The following is a 14,472-nucleotide window of genomic DNA, read 5'->3' on the forward strand; positions in this document are numbered from 1 at the left end:
ACACCTTACCTTTACTAAAAATCCATCAAATCAGCTATTAAAACAAAGGCAACTTTTCTACACTTGAATGTAATCTAACTACAGATTACCAAACCTGAACATAAACTATCACATCTTTTCTCAAATTTTACCAGGAGTAACAGCTGACAATTGCCTTAGAAAATCATGTGATCAAAACATGAAAAAAAACAAACTGCCTAGGTCTGCATTTTTGAAGTGACTAGGTACAGTCATCTGTGCTTTAGCCAGTAACAAACAGCCATCTATGAAGCCTGAAAAACTAAAACTTGTTGGAATTAGTTGAAGTGTATTGTACTCTTGCAGCCCTCAAGGACTTTCTCATCCTGCACATCAGTACATTAAGTTAAGAACTTCTCCTTTTCTTGAGCTGAGTATCAGGAGACAAGGCATCTCTGCACTTACAGTGCTTCTAGCAATAAAATACCTCATTCTGAAATAGTTGCAAACAGATGTAGGAAAAAAAAAAAAAAAAGCAACAGTAAACTTAAAAAAAGCAAAAATAACAAGCATTTTCTGATTCTCACTCAGTGTCCATGTTACCTCGTCCAGATTAACCAGCATTGACAGTGGTATACAGGTATATTCAGATTCAGGAGCTCACAAATACTTACTGTGTATTACTGGGCAACTTCCAAAATACTCAATAAAGAGATTCACATCTAGAGCAGCACTAGAAATGATTAGTTTTAAATTAGTCTGGTTTTGCAATATATCTCGCAGTTTTATTAACAAGAAATCACTGAATCTATCCCTCTCGTATACTTCATCCTAAAACAAAAGGCAAAAAGAAACCAGTAGATAAACATTCACAAACAGGAATTTTAAAACTACAATTTATCGTTCGTCGGTTCACTGAAGATGCATTAAAAAGTAGAATTCTAACCCAGCTCAACCAAGCGCTTTTTAAGAAGAAAGTATTCAAGTAAAAAACTTCCTCAAAGTTTCACAAAAATATTGGAGCAGGCTGTGCTGTTAATGAACAAGGAAGAGATAACTTCACTTCAGAGGCTGAATGACCCGAGATGATCTTAAAGGTTGCTTCCAACTCAGACCCTCTATGATTCTATGAAGTGCATTTCTGAAACTTTACTAATTCTCTCTGAACAATTATCATCTCTGAGATACTGACAAGAACCACAGTTCCCACCAACCTTATTTTAATCAACTCTTCAAAGTTGAAGCACTTAAACCAACATAATATCACATAATAAGAAAATAAATCTGGTTGCTTAGGTCCATTAAGTCATGTACAAAGCTTAACATAAGTTAAGGCATTTGGTTGGTAATAATTGATTACAGCAATTATTTACTTGGTGAGTTTTGTTTTCTCACACATCAAGAATTTATCAGACAGGAAGCCAAGCACTTTTTAAGGTGAAAGCAAGAACATGAAACAGCCTTATACTTCAGCAAACAGGTGAGTACATACAATTATTTTGATTTTTATGTTTTCAGCAGTGGAGAAATTGTTCAAGGCGATTACATACTCTGATTCCACTGAGTTCTCAGTCCCCATGACAGAAATAACACTACGCCTTACTTTGAAAACCTCTGTGTTAACAAGTGGACTGCTGAACTGGTACTGCAAAAATAAGTACACGATACAGGAAATTCTGACAGATGCACAATGAGTCACATACACATATGCCTGCAGCTTCCCTATTCTATGACAAAAAAAACCTACAGAAATGTTTAGACATCTGTCCTTCACAACATCATCCTAGAACTAAATGCTATAATTAGCATAAAAATAAGATACTTTAACCAAAAAAGTACACATTCCAAGAGAAAAATACTCAGAACGAACAGGGGGGAAAAAAAAAAAAGAAAAAAAAAAAAAATCAGATTCTGCCCAAATAAAAACACTTCATACGCTTAATTAGGAAAACAAATTTCAAAAGCAATACGTATCGCTTCACCTTACATGAAATTTAACAGCATTCTTACCACAATAACATGTGTTACTGTTGATAGAGCACTGTCTCCTGCCATCAGCGTGCGAAGCAGTATGCCATTTGTGCAAAACGTTAACAGTGTCCTTGGAGAAACCCTATTGAACAGTTCATGAAGATGCTTCAGACTTGCAGCATTCAAACGCATGTTACCGTTTCCACACGTATGAAAAACTAAAGGATTGATCAGCTACTCACCAGAACTGGAATTAGATTACAGTTACTCACCAAGTAATTCAACAATACTGCGTGTTTTTAAACCGCCCTTATTCGCAGAGAACACCACAGAATTCTAGTGCTTACATTCCAAAACTTCAGACGCAGGATTCATGTTTAAATAAATTCATCAGCAAATAAAAATGACCTCTGAGAATCTCTATGTGGAAGATTTGCATAGATTACTTTGCAAAAAACAGTTTCCAATTTTTCAACTGGGACTGTATTATTTGCATTTGCCTGCACTTGACTGAATCACATAAAATCAGTTGATCCTTTCCAAACGCATCAGTTTTTCCTTGAAGAGGAAAAAAGCTACTGCTTTAGTAACTGAGGGAATTAGCTGTGCAAGGAAAATCAGCTGTTGCCACTACTTTCTCCAGAACTGACAGGTCTGAAAACTTCCTCACTGTCACACTCTACAGTTCTTTTCTCAAAGACAAATGAACCCTCTACTTACCATACACTTTCCAAGTTTGGAATTCATCCATCCTTTGCCTTCAAAAACTCCTCTACATCTTACTGAATTTAAGGAACATACCCAACATGGATTACTTACTCTTCAGTATTCTCTTATTCTCTTCTAGAAATCATGACTGCTATCTAACACTTAATAAGATCCAACAATGAAGTACTTGTGTTACTGTTATGTTCTTTTTTTAATTGCTTAAAAATAACAGTGTTGGAAATACTGATCTCTCAAAAACTTTCTTTGTTTTTTGTTTTTTTGTTTTTGTTTTTTTTTAAGATGTTCCACACGACTTCCAGTATTTCTTCCACCTTGATCTGGCCTATGGTTTGTTCTTATTCAGCAACTATAATACTCCCACATATTAACCATTCAGCTCATTTGCAATTAGTCTTCTCTATCTCTTTAAATTCTTAATAGGCTTCTAAGTTTTCACAGACACACTCCAATTCTTCTTCCATCAGCTACGTGTTATCTTCATTCACATAAGCAACAGAGCCAGTCATACCCTTTGCCTTCAGATTTGCTACAAACCGTCACCATGAAGTTTCTGTTAGTGTTCTAGTTCTCTTACACATTGTCAAAGCCTATGGAACTTTCCAATCTATGACTGGGGAGAAAAAAGGAGAGGAAAACATACAGTTGTTCTGAAAACATACAAGAGATTTCCCTCTCCCTACAAGTAGAAATCAAACGAATATGCCTCTGATTCTCTTAAATAAGAAAGCTTACTACCTGATGCTGCAACCTGTAGAAGGAAATCTATCTTTTTGCCTGAAACAACACATCCTACCTATCTATGGACACTCTATGCTGTAATCCCCCAAAATACTGCAGCTTTAACATACATGTGAAAACAAGGTCAGCTGCCTTAAAGAAATGTTGTTAGTACCTGCTTTCTAATCGGATCTGATAGCCAACTGTCTGGCCAACCTTTTCCCTTCTTTCTGCTGCCACTCTTTCAGCCACAGCAATAACTGCCAAACGTCTTGGCTGAGTGCAAAACATACGACAGGGAATTCCATTTTCGTAGCAGTCATCAAGAAGGAACTGAGGAATCTATAAAAAGAGGTTTCAAAATACTTGTTAGCTGCATGAAGCAACAGGTGTTGAGGTTTTTCTTCTTAAATAGTGAAGCAACTTAATTACATCTCAATATTATACAAATAGCAAAACTGCAAATTTACAATATTCTACTCTTGACACTAAATACAGAACTGGCTTTAGAAGAAAAACCAACTAAACACAATAACAGATCCATTATTTTAAATAACATAAATTAGGCCAGTGAAAAGCTAGAATTTCATCAGAAAATTATGCAGAACCTTATATTTTTAATAACTATCTGCTGACCTGGTGTTGTAATTCACTTCCTTGCATTTCAAATACAACACCTCACTCTACAGGAAAACAACAGTCTAAAAATTAGCAAAATTAAGTCCCTTCTTACATAAACATCTTCTAAAATCGCATTAGTTTCACATGAACACTGACATCTTTTACTTTAACAGAAAGCATACTTGAGTGGTTTTTCCTGATCCAGTCTCTCCTACAATGAGAACAACTTTATTTTCCTTTATTATTTTGACAATTTCCTCCTTCTTTTCAAAAACTGGCAATGACTGCCTAAAGGAGTCATATTCCGACTCCCCTCTTTTCAGCGGGACTTGAGGAATACCACTGCTAAGCCTTCCGCTCGTCTTCCCAACTTCTTTGTTTTCTGTGGAGAGAACAGGACAATTTAGCCATAGATACAAAGGAACTGCTACACACGCAATATCACTTAGCTATCACAGAAATGAACATTTCTGACTTGGCATGCATCCCCCCCATGAAGCGATGAACCCATCACGTATTTACAAGAAATTTTCATAATACTGTGTTCTGCCACGGCGTTTGAAACAGATACCGTTCAGAGGAATTACAGCTTCCAAACACATTTTGAACAAATCTAGACTTATTTTCTTGGCTTTTGATCACATTTACACTCCACAGTTTGCCTAGAAATATTCACTGTAGAGTTAAATGAACAGAACTCTTAAGAAACCCCAACTGGAAAATGAGAGTTTTCTCAGTATAGCCATAGGGGATTCTCTTGCAATCCTGCATCCAGTCTTCTCCGCTGCCTTTATCAATGACCTGGAAAAGGGATAAAATGCAGCCTGAGCAAGACTGATGATACAACGTTGGGAAGCGTGACTGACACACCAGAAGGCTGTGCTGCCATTCAGTGAGACCTGGATGGGCTGAAAAGTTGGGCAGAAAGGAACCTTATCAAGTTCAACGTGGGCAAGCGAAGAGTGCTATAGCTGGGGGGGGTGTAACTGTATGTATAGTCAAGGGCTGAAATGCTGGAAGGGAGTTCTGCAAAGGACATGGATGTCTTGGTGGACAACAGGTCAACGGTGAGCCAGGAGAGTGTCCCTGTGGCAAAGAAGGCCAATGGTAGCATGGGGCGGATTAAAAAGAAGGGTGATTTAGAAGTGGCGTTAGACTACATGATCTCCAGAGGTCCCTTCCAACTCCTTACAGGTTTGTTAACAAGTTCGGAGGGGAAAAAAAAAACTTGACTGTGATTCACATCCACTCCTCCACATTCTCTGTGGTCTTGTATTACCTCATTCAAGTCAGTCTTATTTTACATGACGTTCTAGTCAGTAGGACTGATCTAGACCCCTAGGCATAGACAGCACACTACCACTTAATAGAAAGCAAGACTTAAGCATTCATAGCAGCTGCAACTCTTCAGAGATACTTCAAATTCTAAAATTCCTTTTTTTTTTTTTTTTTTTTTGTTCCAGAAGAATTAAAAGCTTGTTGTAAATTCAATGACATATTCATAACACGATTAACAGACATACATACTTAATTGCAAGAAGTATTGCCTTACCAAGCAATCACAGTTTAGACACAACCTCACAGTTTAAAAGACCTGAATACCCAAATAGCTAACCTGCTGGGAAACTGAAACATCATATAAAGAGAACTAGAAGAGGAAGCACTTTGAGCACAAACCAGTGAAAAAGAGAATTACAGAAGACATGTTTTCTGTGCACGGCACCCATCCTTGTGCACAGAAACATAACAAAACCTTCATATAAGGCCGTTAAGGCAAACATCTTATTCAAAGATTCTCTTTAATGACAGAAAACATCCGAAGTATGCCTTCTGATAAACTCTTTCATGTTCTGGAAATCAAGAAGTCTGAACAGTAAATTCTGAGGGATCACGTCTACTGCCAGAAGACAAAACAAAACAGAATTTCTCATTTTATCAAAAACAGGACTTTCCACGAGCAGAACAAACAGCCTTATATTCACACAGGCTGTTCTTACACAGTGACCTTGATAGCATTTCTCTCTTCAGCTCCACTTTACAGAACATGCAGGAGCTCCCACATACGAAAAATGTCCTTTCAAGTAAATTTGTGTTGAACTGGCTAGATTCAAAAGCAACTTAGCACAGGCAAGACATTCAAGTATGAGTGGCATTAATGCCCAAGTTACACTTCCTCATGAAACCAGTTTGAAAACATGCTGTATTAAGAATTAAGGGTGGAAAAAAAACTTTGTGTGTGCAGTTTGGTTGTGGTGTTTTTTATCTGTTGTGGTTGTTTGTTTTTTTTTTTTTCCCGTAAGCAGTATTGATGCTCAAATCACACTCAGCACGTACCAGTTTCAACAGCAAAAGCATTTCCTCGCTGCTTCTTCGGCAGAAGTTCTATTCGTTCTTTCCTTGTCAGAGGAAATCTTTGAATTAAACTGTGAACAGCCTGTTTCGTTCTGGGAGTCAAACAGCAAGTCATCTCTGCATGAGCTACTTGCGATCCATTCTTTTTCCTGACAGTTAGATATCGACTCGATCCTTTTCTGAGAGAGAAAAAGTTCTAAATAAGTAATCTCTTCAACTCTCTGTAAAGATCTTTGACTAAAAGTGTTTCAAAACAGCTGTCAGATTAGTTTCAAATAAAACACGATCAACAAATGTCCAAATAGCATCTTACGCATAACACTTCTAAGAAAAGGGCTTTCAGTACGCAACAGCAAAACCACTCACTATTACCATAAGTCAGCATGACATACTGCATAACTGGGATGCCTGTGCTCAGCACAACCTCACAGTCTCATAACGTCACACTGTTTTGCTAACTTCCTTTTAAACACTGACTGCTATTTTCACAGTCTATGAGATAGCAAGTCCCATCAATCACTGTATCAATCAATACTGAGAGATATTATACAGAATTGATTTACAGAAACACGTAAGGGAGAAAAAAAAAAATCACTGAGTACAAGTAACAGAAAAACAAGCAGCCCTCTATGAATATTCCTAGCCTTAAACAAATCCAGAAACATACTTTTTAAAGTAACTTCATATCCAGCAAACCTAAAAGACATCTGCAGAGATTTCAAACTGATGGCAAGTTAAACCCCATCACACTTCTCTCACTCTCACTGTTCAAAACAACAAGAGGGATGGGTTGGAATTAAGGGCAGTTTAATTACAAAAAATGAAAAGCCAAGATATGCAATCTGCAGTTGAACTGCGCGAAGCCAACTCAGAATCATTTGAAGCATCAAGGTTGGAAAAGACTTCCAAGATCATACAGTCCAACTGCCCATCTATCACCAAGATTTCCCACTAAGTCATGCCCTCCAGTACAACAGCCAAATGTTTCCTCAACAACTCCACGACTGACAACTTCACCACCTCTTTGGGCAGTCCAACCCCATGCCTGACCACGCTTTCAGAAAAGTCTTCCCCACAGCCAAACTGAATCCCCCTAGAACAACTTCAGGCCATTCCCTCTAGTCCTGTCATCAGTTACACAGGAGAACAGGACAACTTCCACCTCAACACAACCTCCCTTCAATACTTATACAGAGCAATAATGTCTCTCCCGAGCCTTCTCTTCCCCAGACTGAACAATTCCAGCTCCTTCAGACACTCCTCATAAGAGTTGTGCTCCAGGCCCCTCACCAGCTTCACTCTTCTTCTCTGAACACACTCCAGGGGCCTCAAGGTTTTTCTTGCAGTGAGGGGTCCAAAAATGAACACAAGGTACGGCGCCGCCAGCGCTGATTACAGAGGGATGATCCCTTCCCTGCTCCACTGTTGGCAACACTACTTCTGATACAAGCCAGGATGCCATTGGCTTCTTTGGCCATCTGAGCACACTGCTGGCTCCTGTTCAGCAAAGTGTCAACCAATACCCTCAGGTCCCTTTCCTCTACACAGTCTCCCAACAACTCTGCCCCAAGTCTGCACCGTTGTCTGCAGAACCCAGCACTTGGTCTTGTACTTCAGCCCATCGACTTCAGCCCAGCTGTCCAGGTCCCTCTGCAGGACATTCCTACCCCCAGGCAGATCAACACTTCCTCTCAACCTGCTGTCATCTGCAAACCTACTGAGCGTGCATTCTGTGCCCTCAGCCAGGTCATCAATAAAGACACAAAATACCAACCCCCAGCTAACGCTCAGGACTGGTCACCAGCTGAATTTAACTCCATTCACCACCACTCTGTGACATCAGCCATCCAGAAAACAGCGTACCTGGCCAGACCATGAGCTGCCAGCTTCTCCAGAAGAATACTGAGGGAGACCATACCAAATGCTTCGCTGAAGCCTAGGCAGACTACATCAACAGCCTTTCTCTCATCCACCAGGTGGGTCGCTCAATCACAGAAAGAGATCGGATTGGTCAAGCAGGACCTGCCTTTCAGGAACCCATGATGGCTAAGCATGATCCCCGGGCTGTCCCACACGTGCTGTGCAGTCTCTGCGTCATCTGCTCCATAACCTTTCCTGGCACAGAGGTCAGCCTGATAAGCCTGTACTTTCCCGGATCCTCCTTACGACCCTTCTTGTACACGGGAGTCACGCTGGCATGCCTCCAGTCCTCTGGAGCATCTCCTGTAGACCAGGAATACTGTTAGATGCTGGAAAGTGGCTTGGCTGTCACCTCTGCCAGCTCCCTCAGCACCCTCGCATGAATCCCATCCACCCTCATGGACTTGCAACAGTCCAGGTGGGACAGCTGGTCTCTAGTTGTTTCCACCTGAATTGTGGACACTTTATCCTGCTCCCCATCTGAGACTTCCAGGTCAGAAGGCACAGCACCACGAGGATAATTGGTCTGACTTTAAAAACATATGTAAAGAAGACACTGAGAACCTCAGTCTTTCCCTTTTCTTCAATGCTCACAAATCCCTGCTGCATCCACTAAACGACGGAGATTCTCCTTAGCCCCCTCTTACTGTCAATGTATTTGGGAAAAAAAGTTTTCTGTTCTCCTTTACCCCAACAGCCAAGTTGAGTTCAAGCCTTCCTGCTTCTCTTGCTGCACATCCTAACAACTTCTTTGTACTCTCCTAGAGTTGTCCTTCTTTTTCTTCTGCAGGGGGTAGATTCTCTTTTTCTCCTGGAGCTTCAGGAAAAGCTCCCTGTTCATCCATGCTTGCCTTCTTCCCCACTGGTTCCTCTTGTGGCAATGGCAGCCTGCTCCTGCACCTTCAAGATCTCCTTCTTGAAGAGCAGCCAACCTACACAGACCCCTTTACCCTTCGGGACTGAATCCCAAGCATCCCTTTCTATCAGTACCCTGAACAGTTCCAAGTTCACCCTCTGGAAGTCCAAGGCAGCAGTTTTACTGGTCCCTCTCCTGGCTTCACCAAGAATCAACATCTCTACCATTTTAAGGTCATTCCGCACAAGACACCTACCAACCTCCACATCTTCCACCACTCATTGTCTCTTTGCAAACAGCAGGTCTAGCGTGACACATCCCCTTTTAGACTTTCTTACCGGCTGCATCAGGAAATATCGCTCATGAAAATACTGCTAAAAATAACAACGTTAAATGTTTACAATCACATAGGGACACATTACTAGCTGTCCCGGGCCACTAGCACCCCACACGTTGAACAGACCTCACTTAGGACATCTCTATCCTCTCATCATCCTTACTTCCCACATAAAGATTTAGCTTTTTCTTCACCGTTGTTCCCTGCCTGTTAACTAATACATGCATACAATATTCCCATTCAGTGGGCCTCTCTCAAAATGTCCGCAGAACTAGCAATGACTCCGGCCTCGTCCATCAACATACTGGCTCGGGAGCAACAGCGCATTGGATTTCTAAATGTCAACACCAGCCTAAACTTAAGTCATTGCTACACCCACCTGGTTCCCTGCAAAGTTGACCTGTCACCAGCTCTTCAGTGCCTTCCTACAACACCTAGCTCAGAAAACACATTTGTTTCTCTCAAGGCTCCGTGAGGCACACACCTCACGTCCCCATCCTTCCACATCATCCACCAAGGGAAGCAAAAGCAAAGACAGTGTCCCAAAACGGTTTGCCTTTTCACAAGGCAGGAGCAACCTGCCTTCCCCAGCCCCTTCCACAAGATGACTTCATCGCCTCCCACACGCACGGTGGCTTTGCTGGAGCAGGGACAAGGCAATTCCCAGTCCTTTTGCCCACCAGAAGTCTGCCAGTTGGAGAGAGCCTTTGTAATCTGCCAGTGCAATCCCACAGCAGCACTGCCCAATCCTGCTCTAGTCACAGGCGTCGAGCAGAACACCACATGGGCTGCCACAGGGAAAGTTACCTCTACCCCAGACAGATCCAGTCCTTCTCTTAATTGCCTCTGTACAGATACCCATAACGCAGTCATATGTAAACAGATATCTTACTACTGTACTGGGTTTACGCAGCTAGGTTTTGGCAGCAGGGGGCTTCTGTGAGCAGAACTAGCAGCTGTGCCATGTCAGATCAGAGCCAGCTCCAGAGCCGAGCCATGACTGCTGCTGAGTGTGCTCTGGGAGAGGGGATTACAGAGAAGGAAAACTGCTGCACAACAGCAGCTGGGAGAGAGCGAAAAATCTAAGAGAAACAGCCCTAAAGTTACCAAGGTCAGTGCAGGAGGGGCTCCAGGCCCTGAACAAGCCCATGGAGGAGCAGTGCTTGAGGAGCTGCAGCCTGGGGGAAGGCCACCCAGGACCAATTCAGGAAGGATGGCATCCCATGGGAGGAACCCCATGTGGAGCAGGAGCAGCAAGCAACCATGGAGGAATGGCGGAGACAAAGCAGCCTTCATTCTCTATTCACACGATTTGCTTGAGCGGAGGAGGAAGAAGAATTGAAACCAACACTGAAGTTGAAGTTGAGTCAGGGAAGAATAAGGTGCAGGAAAAGGATTGTTCGTTTTAGTTTTCCCTTTCTTACTCTCTCACTAATTAGAAATAAGTTAATCTTGCACAAGTTAAGTCTGCTCTACCTGACACAGCTCCAAAAATCAGCATTTTACACACCATTAAGAAGGATCAGGCAGTACCACCAAAAATAAGAAACAGCCAGCAATACTACGGTTTGACAGCAGCTTGCACATACAGATGTCAGATATGACATGACACTTCCTCTACCCAGGTTCTTCCTGGGCATCTTTCCCTTTTCTATTGCTTTTCCACCTTAATTTCCTCGGCCACCGGATTCTCAGCACTTACATATAAGTTCATGTGGTCAATAAATATCAATTTCTTCTTCAAAACATCACAGGAGGGCAAAATGAAAGGGGGGAAAATGCCACATATTGACACCTGCCTATGAGCCCTTTCCTCTCTTCTGGAAGACTGTTCTATGCTGCATTTTATCCAACAGGTAGTCAGGCACTATCTAAAACTCTCGGACGTAACAAGTGGCATAGGTAACACAGAGCAGTCCTGCGTGAGGACTTTACAAACTCCACAAGACAAGCCACCTCAAAAAAAGCATGCCAGGACCTTTGGTAACTTAGTGCAAATAAACATTCCATATTTCCTCCCAGACTTACTACGCCCTGTAACAATGCAGGATACACTAGATTAGGTGCAGCATTTTACAGTTAAGTTTCCACACATTTGCAGCAAACAAGACTGGATGCCAACTCACCCTTTACTTTTAGATATCAAACCAAGAGACTGGCACAACCGGTGAACATAGGCTCTTTCGGTAGAAGTAAAAGACGAAGGAAACGCCATCTCTGCAAAGATAACGAAGAAAACAAACGTAGCACCTACACCACACTCCCTCGAAGGCGCCAGTTCTCAGAGCCCCTCATCTTTACGTCCTCCCGCCGCAGGACGGCGGCAACTCGAGACACCGCACCCGCGCAGACGCAAACCAATGCTGCCGCCCGCAGGCTTGGGCCCGCGCCCCGCGGACACGACACCTCCACCAGAACCCCACCTTGATCATCGCTGCACAAGAACCGCTCCAGCGCCAGGTCCAACGCGATCTCCAATTCCTCGCAGACGCGGGCATCCGCCAACGTCTTGCCGCGGCCCGACGCGGAGGAGGAAGCGGCCGAGCGTGCAGACGCGAAGGCAGAGGCGTACCCTGCGGCCCCGTCGTGCTGCTGCGGGGAGGCGCTCCTGGGAGAGGACATGGCTCGCTGCGGAGAGAGAGACCCAGGCAGTCAGTGGGAACGGACACGACGCAAACGCCGGCGACGACCACAAAATCACACGCATCCGAGCCGCCGGCAACGGCTAAACCAGCGCCTGCGCGCCGGAGTCGGGCGGCGTCGTTCCGTCAGCGCGCGAGGCGGGGCGCAAGTAAGGAGCCGTAGCGCCCCGCCTCTCGCCCGCAGGCCGTGCTGGGCGGGGGGCGCGCCTGGTCTTTAGCGGCCCGAGGGCCTTTGCCGGTAGCGGCCGGCTGCTTTGCCTTTGTTCCCTTCCTGAAGAGCCTCTCCCAGGTCGTAGAAAGGCCGCCACACGGCTGCGGGTGGCTTTTGTCTCGGCCCTTCGTAGCGCTAGCACTGGAAGCTTTTTGACAGAAGGAGTAGAATCACTGAAACGTTCCTTCAGGAGTAAAGGGGCGCCGGTATGAGGGGCGGGAGTTTTAGTACTATTATTGTCAGCACTGACACTTCACTGAGACTGGCCGGGGTAACCCACCTTGCTAAACTGGGAAAGAGCACAAAAGAGGGCCTTGCTGGTATCTTGAATACGGTTAGCAGTGCGGTGTGCCCATGCAGGCATCTGTGAAGATGCCTAAGTATTGGTTAGGGGTTAGAATCATAGAATTCTAGAATCAAAGAGTAACCCAAGTTGGAAGGGACCTGTAAGGATCACCAAGGTCAACTCCTCGCTCCACGCTGGACCACCCAAAATTCACAGTCTGACTGCGTGGATCAAACACTTCCTGAACTCTGGCAGCTAAGGGCAATGCCCGCTGTCCCGGGCAGCCTGCTCCAAGCCCACTGCCCTCTAGTGAAGAACCCTTCCCTAACATAGAATCATGGAATCACAAGGTTGGAAAGGACCTACAAGATCACCTCGGCCAACCATCCTCCCATTACCATTGCTACCACAAGCTACTAAACCATATCTCGCAGCTCCTCATCCAGACGCCTCTTGAACGCTGCCGGTGATGGCGACTCCACCACCTCCCTGGGCAGCCATTCCAGAGCCTGACCGCCCTCTGAGAGAAAAAGATTTTCCTCATGTCTAATCTGAATATCCTCTGGTGCAACTTGGGGCCATTGTTGCTGCTGTCCTGTTTTTAGGCCCATCTCCCGTCTCCCTGCCGTTCGTTCCCCCTTCCCCCCTTTCCCCTCCCCCTTTTCTCGAGGTGAGGGTCCGTGGGTCCCATGCCCCACCAGTCACACAACTGGCACAAACCAGCCTGTAAACGGTTGACATCCTCCCCTCTCCTCCCCGCCCCCCCTTTTCTTTTGTTGGGCCATTAGGCCTGTGGGCACGCTGTCTCCCCGTCATGCACACAGGCAGATCTGGAGATCACTCTGTGACAATAAAACACACTGGCTAACTCTACTGCCTTTACAACTTGAGTAGTTCCACCTAACCTGTCTGATTATATCCCTTTCTTGAGTTTGATGTTCACGTAAGGACTGGGCAGCTAACTCATGTTACAACACCAAGGGTTTCAGAAAACAGAAGTTTGAATATATTCCTCTGACTCCTTCTTAATTGTATCAAATGCAGACTCTGAACTGTTTATGTCTTTAGCAAATATTAATCCTTGGCATGCGTGCTAGGCAATATTTAACAACAGTATAGTTTTTCTTCAGCCCAAATTAAGCACACAGATTGTCCTTATTTCCTCAGGTCCTGTTTGTTGCCTGGGAGAAGAGGCCAGACCCCACCTCATCACAGCCTCCCTTCAGGAAGTTGTAGAGTGCAATGAGGTCTCCCCTGAGCCTCCCCAGACTGAACAAGCCCAGCTCCCTCAGCCTCTCCTCATAAGACTTGTGCTCCAGATCCCTCACCAGTTTCTTCGCCCTTCTCTGGACACGTTCCAGGGCCTCAATGTCTTTCTTGTAGTGAGGGGCCCAAAACTGAACACAATACTCGAGGTGCGGCCTCACCAGTGCTGAGTACAGGGGATGATCACCTCCCTGATCCTGCTGGCCACACTATTTCTAATGCAGGCCAGAATGCCGTTGGCCCTCTTGGCCACCTGGGCACACTGTTGGCTCATGTTCAGCCGAGCATCAACCAACACCACCAGGTCCCTTTCCTCTTCACAGTCATCCAGCCACTCTGCCCCAAGCCTATAGCGCTACATTGGGGTTATTGTGGCCAAAATGCAGGACCCGACACTTGGTCTTGCTGAACCTCATCCCATTCACCTCAGCCCAGCATTCCAGCTTATCTAGATCCCTCTGAAGGGCCTTCCTACCCTCAGGTAGATTGACACCACCTCCCAGCTTGGTGTCATCTGCAAACTTACTGAGGGTACGCTCAATCTCTTCATCTAGGTAATCAATAAAGATATCAATCAAGATGGGCCCCAGTACTGACCCCTGAGGG

At 44.4% G+C, this 14,472-nt stretch overlaps 1 protein-coding gene across 1 annotated transcript in view; it reads right to left on the minus strand.

Moving 5' to 3' along the window:
• LOC306956912 (3'-5' RNA helicase YTHDC2-like) overlaps positions 1-12,083 on the minus strand; it is a gene marked incomplete at both ends in the record, with an annotated part of 39,770 nt that extends 27,687 nt beyond the window's left edge. Inside the window, 7 exon segments of the mRNA XM_079548244.1 lie at positions 633-789; positions 1,969-2,071; positions 3,551-3,717; positions 4,179-4,378; positions 6,331-6,527; positions 11,588-11,678; positions 11,885-12,083. Coding sequence (XP_079404370.1) covers positions 633-789; positions 1,969-2,071; positions 3,551-3,717; positions 4,179-4,378; positions 6,331-6,527; positions 11,588-11,678; positions 11,885-12,083 — 1,114 coding nt within the window.
• Positions 12,084-14,472: the final 2,389 nt, after the last annotated feature.

Source organism: Tetrao urogallus, assembly GCF_951394365.1.
Source record: "Tetrao urogallus genome assembly, chromosome: Z".
Lineage (NCBI taxonomy): Eukaryota > Metazoa > Chordata > Aves > Galliformes > Phasianidae > Tetrao > Tetrao urogallus.